Genomic DNA, 17702 nt, shown 5'->3' with positions numbered 1-17702 from the left:
TAAATGTAATAAATATATAATGCCTCTCCTGACACAAACCCACCCGTATACTACGCTCAACATCAAAGTTCCTCCTCTGGGTGCCTACTGTGAGGGAAGCTGGGAGGCTGGCAACAAGGGAGAGGGCCTTCTCAGTGGTGGCCCCAAATTATGGAATGATCTCTGTGACGAAGTGTGCCTGGTGCCAACACTGTTATCTTTTTGTGCCATGTCAAGACTTTCCTCTTCTCCCAGGCATTTTGGCATGTGTTTTTAAATTGCTTTTTAAAAATGTGTTTTTAAATTTGTATATTTGTTTTTAATGTTGTAAACCACCCAGAGAGCTTCGGCTATGGGGCAGTATACAAATGCAATAAATAAATAAATAAATAATTGCATACACCATTCACAGGACTCTCATTACACATCATAAAGGAAGTTAGGAATAAAGCCATTTTTCAGGATTTTGGTAATGTAATCTCAGAAATGCCAAGTTTAAAATAACTCAGTTTATTGACCAAATTATATTACCATTCTTAGCTGCCTTTTCTAAATGGAAGGGCTACTTTGGTTTATAGAAAAGCTTTTGATCCAGTGGAGGATCCTGCTGGCAGTGCTAGTTTTGATAATTCACCCTACAGCCTACCACACCCACCTCCCACAGGTGCTCCAACTAGGGATGGGGGAGAAATTTGATTCCATTTGTGTTTACAGGCTAACCTACCTAATTTGCACTTTCTGAAAAATGTGCAAACTGAAACACAGACATCCTTGGAAATTTGCACTTCTTTGACTTTTGCAATTTTCTACCGAAGTACTGTGGTCAAAACATGCATGTACTAAAATGTATATAAAATGCATATATTTGTGAAAATAACATACAAAATGCTTTATAGTAGGTGGAAATGCTTTGCAAATTTGTGTTCCACACACAAAAAAATGTATATTAGGAGAAATTTGCACTAAAATGCTAATGAATGTTCATGAGGACCTTTTTTTAAAGAATTTGCAAACTCGTGAAGAAATTGGGCAAGCTGAACTTAAGACATACAAAACAGAAAACTGAAAATTACAGATTCGCCTATCCCTAGTCCAAGCCATCCACAACATATTTTGGGGGACATGGAGAGCTGGAGGGGAAGAAGGTATTGCCTTCTCCTATCACCATCAGGGTTGTCGCATGAGAAAAGTTCTTTTCATGGGATTTCAGAATCCAAGCAACTGTTTCATATAGCGTAAACTAAGTAAAGAAATGATTTTTTCTTAAGATTCCTAGCACCAAACCACCATTTGATTATGTTTTTATACATCTTTACACCATATGGGTGCTTGCTAACGCCACCACTCCTACCACCACCAATATATTTAAATATGCATATATTGTGTCCCATGTGTGAATAAATTCCTTTCAGTGGTCCCAGTATTGCTTATAACCCCAGTTCAGCGAGCCAGGAGTGCAGCAGGAATATTTATTTCTCCTCTTGCCTTTACAGAAGACACATTTTATTTCCATGGTTGATAGATTTTGTGAAGACCTAGCCTACTGGCCCTTCTTATTGTCCTATAGTACACCCTGTAATACCCACCATTTTCCTGCAGCTACAAAAAACTTTGTGTAAGATTTGTACAGGGGAGCAAGCTGTTGTGCAGGAAGCTTGCCTACCACTACCCATCTTTCTTTTCTTTTTTTTACAGAACAGCTCAATTCCTTGAGAAACAATTTAAAAACCAATGAATTAGAAGTAATGGGCCATGCGGAAGCTTTAGGTATGTCTCAAGAATTCATTCAATACATTCCTAACATATATTCCCCATCACATTAGGGAGGAAAGGTGAGCCACATTCACTAGCCTTGTACCCTAAATTGCATTCCTGACAGCTCAGCTCTGATGCTCTCCATATATCGAGGCTGAACATTTGCAGAAGCAAAGGGGTGCTATAGTCACGTACACTTCCGAAGCAATTTAAAGCCCCGATTGTTCAATGTTCTAAATCACATAGAGAGAATACACAAATACAGCAGCCTCCCCATTGCTGACGTCCAGTGCTAAAACATGAAGGACGGTAAGGTTGGGCCACTGAGAACATGACAGTGGGATTGGAGCCCAACAAGCATGCTCTGTTCTCCTTATCATGCAGTGGGGAACGTGTGAAGGGGAATGCCCGAAAAGAACAATGGAGCTTATTAGTAAAGGCATTTATTTTGTTTCCTTGATTTTCACAGACTTCATCTTATATTCAATTTGTGATGAAATTGCTGTGAAAAAACAAAAATCTTAGGGTTTTATAAGAAAAAATGTTCTTGTACAGAAGTTCAAAAATGTTATGAGAATGGGAAACACATACTGTGATTAATACTCTAGAAGATAAATGCTAATCTAAATGCTTATTTGACAGTTAAATTGGAGCCACTCAGCTAAAAGCAACAGTAACATACTTTTGAACAACCATAACAGATTTAGTCAGTGGAGAACTGTGAAATGCAATACAAAATCAGTCACTTTGTGTTAAGGACAAATTGGTTTTTCTCCTATAACTCCTATTGCTTAAAGGTATAAGTAGTCTAGGCAGCCCTTCTATTCAGAACACTAATATTATGAAAAATGCGACAAACTGACAAAAGTAAATCAATACCATTTTCCATATACAGAAAAAAACACAAAAATGCCTAGATGCTAAATTAATACCAGCTATTCTCACTCAATCCTTTAAAATCCTTTCTTCTGTCCATCTTATTTTTTTAAAGTTGTGTATTTTCTTCATAACTACATTGTAAGGAACTGTAGTCCAGTGGATAAGGTAATGAACTTGAAAAGAATCAAGTTCCTTAAGGATTCTGTGTGACTTTGGCAGGTCATCTTTTTCCAGCTAGATTTCCCCATTTATAAAACAGAATATTAATCATTCAGCCCACAGAACTGTTGTGAAGATGGAAGATTAAAATTTTATAGATTGCAAAAAACTGTGTACAATAGAATTACTATGTAGTTGATTAGAATTAATTGCTTCACTTAACAAAGCTTTTTTTTTTTTTTAAAAGCTCAAATTTTGAAAATGGGTTGCGTACAAGAATAAATCTCTTATCTGTATATCCAGAAAAGGAAATTAGGAGCTACAGTAGCTATGCTACATACTTGATGGATTCCCTAGGTATGCAGAACTACATATACAGTATTTGTGAATTAAAAGATTTTTTTTAAAAAAAAGTTCCAACAAAGAGCCATGACCTCTGAGACATACAAAATGTTCAGGACATAGAAATGTACAGAATGTTGATAGCACAGGGATAATATATCAGAGTAATTTTCCTGTGTCTAGAGAGGAAATTTCCCAGTTCACAATGAATTGCCAAAAACAGGAATTCCAGTCTTAGCTGTAATATTTAGTTGTGGGGCAGAAGGGGACAAACACTCTATTACCCAATCACAGCTATAACTGGATTTTGCTAGTCTTGCGTGGCCATCTCTCAGTTCTTTGTGGTGTAGGAGGAAGGGTCTAATGCAGACTGGCGGGCAGTTTACTCCAGCCTTCACCAACCTGGTGTCCCTCCCAATGTTTTGGACTGTGCCTCCCATCAGCCCTAACCAGCATGACCATTCAGGCTGGAATGGATGGGAATTTAACTGCAGACTAATAGTCTACAGTTAAAAGTAGACAGAATAGTTTGCCAGCTGGAAAGTGGAGGAGAGAAGATAATGGAGTGTAGGTTCGGAGAAGGTGAGACATGGAATAGCAGGGTCAGTTTGGGGAGAGAGGGAATGGTGGACAGGAGTGGGAAGACATTGGCATGCTCAAACCCCTAACAAAGAGATGGGGTACCTATGGGTCTGCAAATGTTACTGGATTACAACTCTCATAATCCCTAACCATTGGTGATGCTTGCTGGGACTAGGAATGGGTAAGAAATTAGATTCATGTTTCAAGCCAAACTATCAATTTTTCACTTTCTGAAACAACATAGGAACTGAAGCACAGGTGCAATCCAACATGTCACATGCTGGCAGAAGGAGCCACCACATCCAACTTCTATCCAGGAGCTTCTGGGAAGGAAGCATGCTGGCTGTGTCTTCAGGGTGAAGCAAGATGAAATGAAATGCATGTTTCCTTCTGCTACCCCTTTTCCTGACGTATCGGATGCCAGGACAGAGGGCTGCAGGACTGAGCCAAATGGGCTCAGGATACAGCATAAGTCCCCTCCCCTTGGGTCTGTCCCGACACCCCCCAGAACACCCCTTTTGGGGCCTCCTGTAGCTTCACTTGTGCTGGTCTCAGATGAGCTGTCTGGATCCTGGCTGTGCACAGGTGGTGGCAGAGTTCCCTGGCTGCACAGGGGGGGGGGACTTCTGCTGGAGTAGCCTAGTGGTGCCAACACCCTTACTTCTCCCCTTCAGCTACACCATATCTTGAAGCCCCTCAGCTCAGCCCATCTATCAGGAGGATTGCGCCCACAGCCACCCTTTGAAATTCACACTTATCTGAATTTTGCAGTGGAGTTCACCAACCAATGTTTACAAAAGTGCATTTATTAGGGGAAAGTGTGCATAAAATGAATATATGAGTAAAAATAACATTAAAATGCATTATATGATGAGATTGCTTGCAAACATACATTAGTCAAAACTGCCTACCAAAATGTACTTATTAGGAGAAATTCACACTAAAAAGCTGGAGAATTGTCATGAGGATTTTTTTCAATTGCAAATTCCTGTAGAAATGTGGAAAACTGAATTTAAGACTGGAAAAATGAGAAACTAAGAGAACCAAAACAGACAAAACTTTCAACCCCTAGCTAGAACTGGTGGGAAATGTAGTTCAGCAACATAGGGAGGATCAAAGATTCCTCATGTGTGCCTTAACAGCTTATTGAAAATATCTGGGGTGTGTATATGTGCATGTTAGGGGCAAATGTGGGCAATGAAGTTAAAGAGCATCCTTCCCCTGCTATATAGGGATGTTTCAGGAGGATGAAAAGCAAAAAGTATTCAGTTTTGCTTTCTTACTCCAGAGCCACCATTCCCACGATATCACAATCAACATTATGGGATTAAATTATGGAACTGAAAAATCACCCCCAAACTGAGCCCTCTAGTAGTAATATATTGAACAGCAGGGAAACATCTCAGAGATGTTGAAAAGAAAAAAATAATACTTTTTTCCTTTCTCTACCAATTGTGTAGTGGCGAATTCAGAAGTGCACAGTCCCTTCTTAGTCACAGCTATGATCCCTCATAGCCACACCCCCTTCTAAGATTATACAATAATCTGTCCAGACTTGAACACTGCTTTCTGCTTCTCTTTCATTGTCACTATTTGACTGTTCTTTCTCGCTGTCAGAGATATCGCTTGAACTACTGAATTCAGTGTCTACACATTTATCTCCTGCTGCTACCAAACTGCTTGATTATGTAGATGGGTCACTATCATCAGGAATCACGGTCTCTTCTTACAAAATTCTCACTCTCTGCAACTTGGAGGTAAGAACTAATACCAACTTCCACTCTGATTGGCTCCAATTAGCAGGAACCACCAAGGAATCAAGACAAAAAACTATTATCCTTGGCTAAACACTCCCCTTTCATGCTGGTTGGCTCATAGGATGCTGGAGACATACGGACCCTGCTGGAACCTGGATCCCAAATATGTAAAGAGTCTAAGACACCTTAAGACCCTGGACAACTACACCTCTATTCCCCCCCCTCTCAAAAAAGACAAGGATCCTTTTTCCAGGCTGGCTGTAGCCCTGAACAAGAGTATCCCTAGTGCGTATAGACACTTAAAGAATTCTGTCTTTGTGAATCCCGATATGGAATGACCTAATCTGCATCATCCAGACTAATTTACAGATTGGAACTTAGTTATCCACCTGCTTTTGCACTTCTCAAGCGTTCTAGTGAAATATTGCATTCAAAAAAAGTATTTGGAGAGAAAATAAGCTTAAGAATACCTACTTAGATGTGAATTTTCATGTGTATTTTTTTTAAAAAAGGTCACAGATTAATGAAGAAACAGGAAAGCCTAGATTTACAGATGACCATATATAAAAGTGACATGGAATGGAGGCACACTGCAAGGGGTGAGAAAACTGAGGGCACATTGAGTTTATGAAGGTGAAGTCTGAGCAAAGATGGGCATGTAATTTAGAGCATGACAACTTTTTAAAACAATCAACTGATGTGAAAGAGACATTGTTGTAGAGGCATATATTTACATATATATTTACATCTCACATATTTTGGCATGTTTTATCACATCCTCTTCGGATTCCACATAAAAAAAGGCACCCATCATGTCCATACATAATGGGCAGAGCAATCCAACTCATGGGAAGCCAGAGGAAGAGGTGCCACTGGAGGAGAAGCTGGCAGGAAGGTCTGCAGCATCCAACTGTCATTAAGGAGTCTCCAGGCCAGCTGAACATGTGGGGACCAGAAAGTAAAAGCCAGCTGTTATGAATACCTCTACCGGGGAGTAAGTGCTCTCCACAGACTTCCATTGTAATTGTTTTCTTACACCATCTTTTTCTCAGTGTAACTTTGGCCCAGATTGGGATCCATTGGAGTGCCCCAAACAGGAGATGGATGTTGTGTAAGTCCTCCCTCAGCCCCTCCTCTGAGACGCCCCTGGAATGCCCCTTTTTGAGGACTTCCGCTGACTTCTGCAGGCACCCCTTCTGCTGGCCTGGGCTTCCCCGGTGGACTCCTGGCTGGGCTGGCAGGGCCCCAGCTCTGCTGCAGCTGAGCTGGGATGAGGGGCTTCTGCCACGGTCAGCTGTATTAGCTGTACCCTGGTGTAAATACCAGTTGGATTACTCCCTAAATTAATGGTCTGGTATATGCTTACAGTTATAGGCTGGATCCAGGCCACATTCACACCATACATTTATTCAACTATTATTGCACTTTAAACAGTCATGGCTTCCTCAAAAGAATCTGAGAGTTATTAGGAGACCCCATTCCCCTCACAGACTATGATTCCCAGAGTTCTCTGGGAAGAGGGACTGGCTGCTAAACCACTCTGGTAATTATAGCTCTGTTAGGAGCTCTGTTTCCTCTCAGCACCCTTCACAAACTACACTTCTCAGAATTCTTTTGGGGAAGCTACACAGGGGTGTAGTTATCTGGGATCATAACCCCTTACTTTTTTGGGAGCAGAGATGAGCAGCATCCCTATGTATGAGCCAATCAGTATGAAAGGGGAGTAAGTTAGCCACTGAGAAGAGTCTTGTCACTTGGCTAACAGTCTTCCTTGTCCTCTCATGCTAATTGGAGCCAACCAAAGTGAAAGGAGGTGAGTCAGACACTGAGAAGACTCTTCTCGGCAGCTAACACACACCTCCATTTGTATACTGATTGGCTCATGGCTAAGTACCTTGGTCTCCCAAATCCTAGTCCCACACTTGGCTTCATTTCAGAATTTTTAAAATCAAAATGTTTCTGGTAACTTTTAGCCCCCAGAGAGAGAGATGTGGGGACCCTATGTACACAGCAGTTTTACTTTGGTTCTGTAATTGCAGAAGAGAAGGTGAAACTTGAGGGCATGCTGAACTTCTGAATTTGCCACTACACCACTGAAGCTATGACTGTTTGAAGTGGAATAATAGTGGAGTTATAGTGTGAATGTGGCCCCAGACTTGCACATCAATGAATGGAAGGAAGAATCAGAGAGAATCCCCACTGGAGGAAATGGTGGAAAAGTGATTTTCACCAATTCTCCCTATCACCTGCAGAGAGACAAAATCATCCAGTGTAGTTTTTTTGGAAGCACAAGGCAATGTAGGGTAAAGTAGAACCCAGGGAAAATAATCTCTCCATCTCCTTCCTTCACTGCAAGCAGAACTCCACTAATTACAAGTCTGGATCCAACCCGTAACAATTTTAAACTAAATATAAGTGAAAATGAAGTTGTATCCCCAAATGTTACCATTAAGAAAACAATCTTAAAATAGCAACATATTGCTATTGCTATTAATATTTATTGATTTATACACCACTTACATGCCAAAATGTCTTTTTCCTTTGGCAGGACAATCAATGCATTCTGCATAACTTTTATTTTTTAAACAGCACCATCATTGCACATGGTGACTTACAGAGTTACATAGGCATAATAAATGGGTCTTTGCCCTCAAATCTATGATGTAGAAGAACTCTACCTATAAATCTCCCATTTATAAACTACAATTTTATTATAAATGCAAATGCTATATTATTATTTATTTACTTATTTATTAGATTTATTAGTTGCCCATCTGGCTGGTTGTCCAGCCACTCTGGGCAACGTATAGAATAAAAACATACAAATACATTAAAACATTAAAATCTCAACAATATAAACAACTAACCCACTCCAAAAGCCTGTCTGAAGAGCCAGGTCTTCAAGGCCCAGCAGAAGCTCATCATAGCGGGGGCATGACAGAGATTGTTTGGGAGGGAATTCCACAGAGTGGGAGCCACAATAGAAAAAGCCTCTCCCTAGTTCTCACCAGTCTAGCTGTTTTAACTGGTGAGATAGAGAGGAAGCCTTTTGAGGCTGATCTTGTTGTGTGACATCCTTGATGAGGCTGGAGGCGCTTTTTCAGATAAACTAGGCTGAGACCGTATAGGGTTTTAAAGGTCAAAACCAACACCTTGAACTGGGCCTGGAAAATAACCGGCAACCAGTGCAACTCCTTCAGCACTGGAGTGATGTGATCTCGCCGGCAGCTGCCTTTGATCAGGCAAGCCGCCGCATTCTGTACCAGTTGCAGCTTCCGGACTGTTTTCAAGGGTAACCCCACGTAGAGCACATTATTATTAGGTGAGATTATTATTATTATTATTATTATTATTATTATTATTATTATTATTATTTCAATAGAAACCTATCTCCCACCTTATATCCAGGTTTATGATTTTTGCAAGCTCTTCCCCCATGCTACTACACAGATATTACAGAGAGGGTCTGTGGCTATTGGAAAGGATGCAGTGCATTCTTACAGACATAAACATATAATCAATACTACTATACCTCTTCAAACATAAAAGATTAGGCTTTTGTTAACTTTCTACCTTATACTAATCTACAGCTCCAGACAATTATTTATGTACCATTCTGCAACCTTATGGTGAAGGGTGTTGGCTTGTGTGCGTTGTTGTGTGAAACAGCATACATTACTTTGGAGTTAAGTTGAGCAAGAAACTTCTTCAGAGCATGTTAAGAGTCTTTATTGAAAGACATTAAGGCCAGAGGCTTAAGAGTAAATATATGTAGAGATTCTTCAGTCACCCCCCTTCTGGTACATCTCTCTCCATAGATGAACACAAAAACAGCCTCTCAGCTCAGAGGCATAATTCAGAAGAGGACAACACACAGACTCTGTTAGAACTTTCCCAGTCGCTATCAGATGGCTACCACAGCAACGGCCCTGGCAGTCCGTTCCCAGACAGGGCATAGACATAACTCCCCCTTAACCACAGTTACGTCTTCAAACTTGCAGGCTTCATGGAAAACAACTAGAGACAGTAATGCCTACTGGTCACCAGCCCAACAAAGGGTCGGTAAGAAATCTAATAAAGACAAAGACAAGAAGAAGAAGAAGAAGAAGAAGAAGAAGAAGAAGAAGAAGAAGAAGAAGAAGAAGTTTATTACTAACAACCATCAGTGCACTGACTCAAAGACCACCATAGTTTCCTATCTAAAATGTTTTTCTCCACTGGTAGTGCTCATGTGCAAGAGATCCTATAAACCACTGCAACAATGTAAACAATCTTTCATGGTAAACACACGCAGAGAGAAACACTTCATGGTTCAAAAAATATTAACTCCATGGCTACAATATGGTATTTAATTTGAAAAAGTGAATACAGAATACATGACGTTTAACTGAAAATGTTGTAAGTTAAACTTTTCTTATATTTATTTATGGTGGTTAAGACTTGTCAGTTACTGATATCCTCGTGGGTTCTAAATCTGTTTTCAGTGAACTGGAAACATGTTAGATAATGGGTTGTTTATAAACTGTAAATCTACTTTCAGTGAGCTGGTAATGTGTTAGATAATGCGTTGTTTATGAGTTGCAAATCTGTTCAGTGAGCTGAAAATTTGTCAGATAATAGACTGTTTATGAATTCAAAATCAATATTCAGTGAGTTGGAACTATGTTTGATAATGGCTTGTGTATGAGTAGTAAATCTGTTTCCAGTGAACTGCAAACATACTAGATAATGGGTTGTTTCTAGGTAGTAAATCTGTATCTAGTGAGCAGAAAACATGTTAGATAGATAATGGGGTGCTTGTGAGTTGTAAATCTGTTTTAGTAAACTGGAAACCAGGTTAACAGAAGACACTTATAAGTCACGAATTGGTTTCCATGCACAAAAAAGGTTAGATTACATGTAGGCTTTGGGTAACCCATTTGCTTTTAGGGATGTGTGAAATCCATAAACAAATTGTTCCTTTTTGAGTGGTAATTTTTTTCAGTGAACTGAATATGTAGATTAAACATATTGCATATCATCAGTTCTGTTTTCAATATTTTGATGAAAAACTAGATTTTCAATAAAAATATAGTAAGTAGGTACATACCTTGTTTTCCCTTAGTTAATTACAGGGGTGAGGGAACCTAGTTCTCATTGTCAAAGCAGTGCATGAAAAGGGAAGGCTCCTCATCCCCCCTCAAAGATCAGAATGGAGATCAGCTCCCACTCCCTACAACCATGGCTAGAAGCCTTAGAAAAAGTCCTAACTGACACCAGTGGGGACTTTTTTCTAATGCTCCAAGTCCCTGGGAGGGAGAAATCTCCATTTCAATCTCAACTAGGGCAAGAATCAAACTCCCAGAGTCATAGGGTAGGCTAAATATCTCAGCTGCCATGCTTACACCATTATATATCCTCTGAGCCTAAGAGAAATATATTATAAAATGTTTTAATTTAATATTATCACCTCTACAATCAATTTATTATTATTATTATTATTATTATTATTATTATTATTATTATTATTATTATTATTATTATTATATCCCACTCTTCCTCCCAGAAGGTGACTAGCAAAAAAGTGATAAAACACTAAAAACATCTTAAAAACAAGATATCAACATTTAAAATATTTTAAAATATTAAAATATCTTAAAAACTATTCCAAGACAGATGCAGACTGGGATAAGGTCTCTACTTAAAAGGCTTGCTGAAAGAGGAAGGCCTTTGGTAGGTGCCAAAAAGACATCAGAGATGGATGCTGTCTAATATTGAAGGGGAGGGAATTCCAAAGGGTAGCTGCCACAATACTAAAGGTCTGCTTCCTATGTTGCAACACATGTAGAAATTAGATTGGCCAGAGCAAGCAAAATTACCTTCTGCTATCTTGTGCCTTAAGTGCAATTCATGACCTAACCCATTACCTGTTTTACTGTAATCTACAATGTAATTTAGTTCTTCAAAAATTACACAATATTATTATATGGAACTAAAAATCCACTTCCTATTTCTAGTGATTTCTAGTATTGCAGTACTTTAAATCTCCCAACTGAAATCAAGTATGCTTTAGGACAGTGTCTCCCAAACTTTTCCCCCCAAGGACCACTTGATAATTGCTGAGGGTCTTGGCAGGCCAATTGATGGTTTTTCTGTTTGTTGTAGCAATTGTAATGTGCATTCCTAGTTACTGTATTATTTTAAATTGTATTTTTACAGACATATCATAGACCACCTAAACAAAGCTTGCAGACTACTTGGTGGTCTGTGGACCACAGTATGGAAATCCCTGGAAATCCCTGCTCTAGGAATTAAAACTCTGTGAATTCCATGTTAAAATGATCTTATCTACCCTCCTTTACTGAGCCTTTTATCAGAATTTTGTTGGGCACTGGCTTCTGCAGTTGAATAATTTTCTTCCATTTAAACTAATAGAAATACAGCTTTTCAGTCAAACAAATGTAGCATTATACTCTGGTTCCTGTCTTTTCATGTGCATATAACTATAATTATTTACATGTAAATACATTCATAACAAAGCATTTTCAAATCTGATTTTCAAGAGATTTCATAACAAATCTCATTTTCATCTTAACAGGCCAGTTTGGCAAGGAACAAAACAATCTTGCTGGGACATAGCAACATAAGCTTTCAAATGAAATGTACCATTTCTTTGAGGGAGCAAAAATGGAAAGAAGGAAAAGGTGATGTGGTATTGGGGGTTGGATGCATTGTGGGTAGAAAGAAAAGACCAGAAAAAAATGTAAATGAAACTAAACACGCAACAAATACTATCAGCAGACTATGCATATGATTGAGGGGGGAAGGAACATGCATAGAAAAGGTAGTGTTGTGATATCTGCAGAGCACAGTAAGTGTAGACTCAGAGAGGAAGTGGGCATCAAGCACAGCAGGAATGAGGCAGGTCTGGAGGAAAACCTTGCACAATATTTAAGATTAAAAGGTAAAAATAATAGGGAAACATAAATCACATATGCATATGCATGAATGGATGCAAAAAGAACCCAACACACAATATTCAGTGTAATCTCCCAAGGAAAATCAAGTTGATTTTTTAACATTTTATTTTAAACTGCAGATTATTCTATGGAAAAACCAGAATAGAATAATAAGGAAGCACATGTGAAAGTAAAAAAAGACAAAGTATCTATATATTACTTGTAATCAGTAGAGAAGAATGATTCCATTGATTTCAATACCGAGAATCAATGAGGCTGCAGCTTCCTACATCTTCAACTGGTTGACTAGAGTATAAACCAGGATGTCTTTTCTGGTTCGGATTTTAATTTGAGACAAAAAAGGATTCTGGGACTTCTCATGCTTTCTTCTCTGAGGCAAACATTACTTGTTTCTCAAAGCTTATTCCAGGCCTGAGTCCAGCAATTTTGGTTGCACCTTTAATTTGTATTGTCCTCAGAAAAACTGTAATCCTTCTCTGCATGGGAACTCTGGAAAAATATCTCAATGGGGGATAACAAAAATCTGTTTCCCTTCTCCACTTTTAACTGTGCACAAGGGTGCCTGCAAAGGTGCTAGATTAGGACAATTTAGAATAAGAACCCTTTGCTTATCTCCCATTTCTCTCATCTACCCTGCTCTTTCTTTATCAAAAACATTTTAAAGAGACATAAAATCAATTATTATTGTAGAAGCTACTGAGAATTAAATCACATCATTTACAAAAAACAAACAAAAAGCCAGTATCAGTTGACATCCTAACACCTGAATATATTTGGATTAATATGTAATTGAATGTCCAATAAATTACTATTACAGCTGCCAATCAATCAAAGGTAACTGATCACTTGTCTTTTAACTATTTAAAAACTCAATAAATTGTCTTTTTGAGATTCTAAATAAAGTTTAAGATAAATACAATTTAATAAACCAAAGCTACCACTCACTGCTAGAAAGAAAAGGCTAGCTAAAATAAGCTTCATTTACTATTATGGGAACAAAATGATATCAACGTAGCTTTTTTTTTTTTTTTAAGTGCAGCCTTATATTTGCAATCCCACAAATTAAACCAACTGAGGCTAAAATCATTCATAGGGTTGCCATAAGTCGGAATCAACTTGAAGGCAGTACATTTACATTTTATGTACTGAGGATAAAGTCCCATTAGACTCAGTGGACCTTATTTCTGAGTAGACACATATAGGATTGTACTGTAAAGATCCATTTAGAGTTATAGTTTACAGTATGAGATAGTTGCCCTTGAGGAAAATAACTCAAAAACAAATGGATAAAAAAGTCTACTTACTTTCAACTATAATGTTTCTGCCAGACCAATCATCTTTAATAAGTTGTATATTTCCAAAATGTGCATCACTAAAGAAGATTCGATTAGTACCTCTTCCTTTCTGGCTGTAGTCAAAAGCCAGCGCTATTACATTTTTGAAATATTCTGGATTTTCATATGGTTGTACTGGTGAATTTAAGTTTGTTTCATCTGAAAGATGTATACTTTTTAGTATTGTTCTTCCTGAATAAAGCAAATAGCCATCATGTCTCAGACATGTAACTCCATCCTCGGCTAGATAGCCATGTGCACAAGCACATGTTCTCTGCATATTTCCTCGATAGAGGCAAAGTTGCTGACACCCACCATTGTTCTTGGCACAAATGTTGGTTCCTGCAGGGAAAACAATAATAATTCTTTTTTTATAACTAATCATTAAAAATTGATTTTGATAATATGTCAGAAATGTTATTAATCCATGCATTTACAGTAATAAAATTATTATGTTATTACACTGAATGGTTTTTATACCATTGGTGGAAGCATGCCCAGCACCAGTGGGCAGCCAGGTTGGGCACTGGCCAAGGGCCCCTGTGGTTGAGAGGGGCCCATGCTGCTGGGGCAGGGTGAGTGTAGCTCTCGTATTGCGATCCGTGCTAGCATCGGACTGAGGAGCATGCGCCCCACCACCCGATGCTGGTGGGGATCACAGAGTGGAAGCCATTGTTGCAGACAACACCCCCTGTTGCCAGCACAGGCTGGCTCTGTCACTTCCTGCATCGTGCTACTGCCACTGCTGCTGGGGGCTTAAATAGCCCGGTCACATCTGCATGTTAGCATGCTGTGCATGCATGCTTGCCAAGATGGCGGTGGGGGCATCAACATGCCCCCCATGTTGGGTGACAATGATAGTGCACTAATGCACTTACATAGATGGCCTATTTAAGCCCCTGGTGACAGCAGCAGTAGTGCTGCCACATTGCCACCACTTTTAAGAGCACACTGAAGTCTGGTGCCAGCCCTAGGTGGAAAGAGAGGAGACTTTTTTCTGATTCCCCCTTTCCCCTGCAGCCCACTCCCCAAAAAACTCTCTAAATGGTTGGGGTAACCTCTAGAGCAGGGAGGTGGTGCTTGCATTGCAGGGAAAAGGCCGAAGAGGCAAAATCACCTCGCTACCTTTCTGGTGGTGGAACCCTCTCCACTGTAACAATTATTTACAGCATTTGTTAATAAATAATGGTATAATTCAGTGGTATAAGGATTGCAAAAATTTCTGTGTAATCACTAAGGATTACTGTTTTTAAAAATCAGCCATGAATGACAAAGGTCATACAGAAGGTCATATTTTATTATTTTAGTTTTAGAACTATTAGAAGAGATAAAATAGATTATGAAATTTTAAGAAATGTTTAAATAAATGTACTCAGTTTGTGAACTGTAAAGAACAATAATGTATAAAGAAATTCTATATCTAGTAATATTGAAGTAAATATTAATACATTCAAAAGTACAGAATTTTGGTTTAAGTGTTGTTTTGCTTGGTTATAAGTCTACATTACAATATTTGTTAAACTGCATTTAAAAGATGAGGTAAAAATTGGCGTATTAAGGACCAACTGTCAATGTAACAACTGTTTAATTTAGTTTGCACTTTTGATGGTAGTCAGTGCATGGTTTCTAATTATGGCTTGTAAGCTCCTCCTGCTGGAAGCATCCTGTGAGTGGTGTTCCAATGAACCTCTTTGTGTAAGTCTATAGATTTGTACAGGAGATGCACAGGCATTTTCCTTTGGCCACAACCCAGCGAAGTTAAGTACATTGAAGCCCACTGATATAAATTGTTAAAGACATCATTAATGAGTTCATAACTTTGGCTGGATCACTCCTTCCTTTTTTAAATAGCAGTTCCCCTGCACCAAGAAGTTACTCTCTTGCAGAAATCCTAGTTTGGAATGGCTGTTTGAAAATTAAAATGTTATCTCAAAAATGAGTCTTTCTGTGTTTTCCTCTCCATCTGTGCCATTAGTACAACAAATGCCACCAACAAACTTTGAGCTTCCACTTGCCTAGCATGACATATTCAACTTACATTGATCTCAATTACTGAATTCTATTGTATAGCAACTGAGAAGTACTTAATTGTTTCTTTTAGATGGAAACAATTATGCGTTCATGCAAATAAATCAAATATTTTGGAGGCATAATTTCTATTATTTTGCAAAAATTAATGTTTTAGTAGGCTAGAAAGGTTAATATCTATTTTGGAAGGATGCATATGGCTCTGAATCTGAAAATACATTAAAAAGTGGTACTTTGGATCATCTTTCCTTGTCTTAATGCCTTTTACCCATTATAAAATCAAATGATTTACGAATTCATGTATTACTGCTTTTTTAATAGTTTTTTTTTTAAAGAACAACTTACATACCCTGAGTGACCTAAATGGGAATCTGTGCATATGGAAACCTGCCTTTTGGCTCCAACTACTTTTCATTTCACTGATTTTAAATGAATTTTAAACTATGCACTCATTTAGGACTAGGGTTGCCAGGTTCAGTTCCTGAGACTGATCCTCTATCTTTAGGAGAAGAGAAAGTCAGCCAAGTGCAGGTGTTTTTGCAACTCTGTAATAGGAAAAACCACAAGGTGGAATTCTCCCTCCCCCCTGCACAATTTTTAAAGATACAAAAGACCTCTTGGTTGCCAGGCCCAACCTCCAAGAGGTCTTTTGCATCTTTAAAAGTTGTGCAGGGGGAAGGGATAATTCCACCCTGTGGTTTTTCTCATCACAATTTTGCAAGATCACCTGCACTTGGATGGCTTTCTTTTCTCCTAAAGATACAGGATCAGTCTCAGGGATTGAACCTGGCAACCCTACTTAGGACCCACTATCAAAAAATGTTAAAGTTAACACTATTTAGGATCTCGCTGACAATGAAGAGGAGGGCATCTCTACTAGAAGGTCACTTTAGAGGGATAGGAAATATTAAAGGATTAAACAGGTGTTTTGAGAACAATAAAATGATACCTGTCTTTTCTCTTATCTTGAAAGCCATTATGATGTCAATGCATTACAGCTTCAGCTCTGTATCAATTATTTCTACCTTAGCAAAACTTGTTTTTAAAAATAGTTGAAATGAAATAGAAAACATTTTAAAATATTTTCACCTGTTCCCCCCCCCTTTGCCTCACTGACAGACCCTCCCAAAGACATTAACTATTTGCAGCCTAGCAAAATTTGGGAAAAATGTATTAAAATCATTCAGATATAATAAAATATGTTTTCAAACAGTGAGTCATCAAATTCCAGCATGTTGTTTCATTATTCTCCCCCACCCCTGTTATTATGTCATCTAATACAATCAAGTTATAAGATACAAATACAATACACGAGAAACAAAACTGTTAAAGTGCTTAAATCCCCCCTAAAGCAAACAGACAGGCTACAGCTACAGTCCAATACATACTTACTTGGGAGTAAGTCCTATTGACCCCAATGGAGCTTACTTCTGAGTAGACATGTATTGGATTGCAGCCTAATTTTGAATAATTCAGCTGGGAAATATATATAGTACAATGCACACACATTTTGATTTCAAATGTCGCATGCACAGAAGTGGGCATCAACAGCTAATCAAAACAGGCATTATCTAGAAACTTTAGCCATGTTAGTCTGTTGCAGCAAAAACAACAAGGCATTATGTAGCACCTTAAAGACTAACAGATTTATTGTGCCATTTGAGGATGTAGGTTGTAGACCATGAAAATTTATACCATAATAAATCTGTTACTCTTTAATGAGGTACAAAGAGCTTAGTTATTTTTAAAATCTTGTTACATAAGGAGTGCAAAAACCTATTTTTAAAAAAAATTATGTTGCTGTCTAAGAATATTTTATTTATGTTTCATACAGTTTTCATTGTTACAATAATATGTAACATCTCAAGAGGATGCGGCATATCAGGCCATTTTATTTATAGTTACCATGAATGTACAAAGACAACACA

At 38.3% G+C, this 17702-nt stretch overlaps 1 protein-coding gene across 1 annotated transcript in view; it reads right to left on the bottom strand.

The window, feature by feature from the left end:
* LRP1B (LDL receptor related protein 1B) overlaps positions 1-17702 on the bottom strand; it is a 524827-nt gene that overhangs the window by 259188 nt on the left and 247937 nt on the right. Inside the window, 1 exon segment of the mRNA XM_061608878.1 lies at positions 13717-14088. Coding sequence (XP_061464862.1) covers positions 13717-14088 — 372 coding nt within the window.

This window comes from Rhineura floridana, chromosome 2 (genome assembly GCF_030035675.1).
Source record: "Rhineura floridana isolate rRhiFlo1 chromosome 2, rRhiFlo1.hap2, whole genome shotgun sequence".
Lineage (NCBI taxonomy): Eukaryota > Metazoa > Chordata > Lepidosauria > Squamata > Rhineuridae > Rhineura > Rhineura floridana.
Note: the sequence above shows the minus strand (reverse complement) of the source record. Positions and strands in the feature narration are given on the sequence as shown.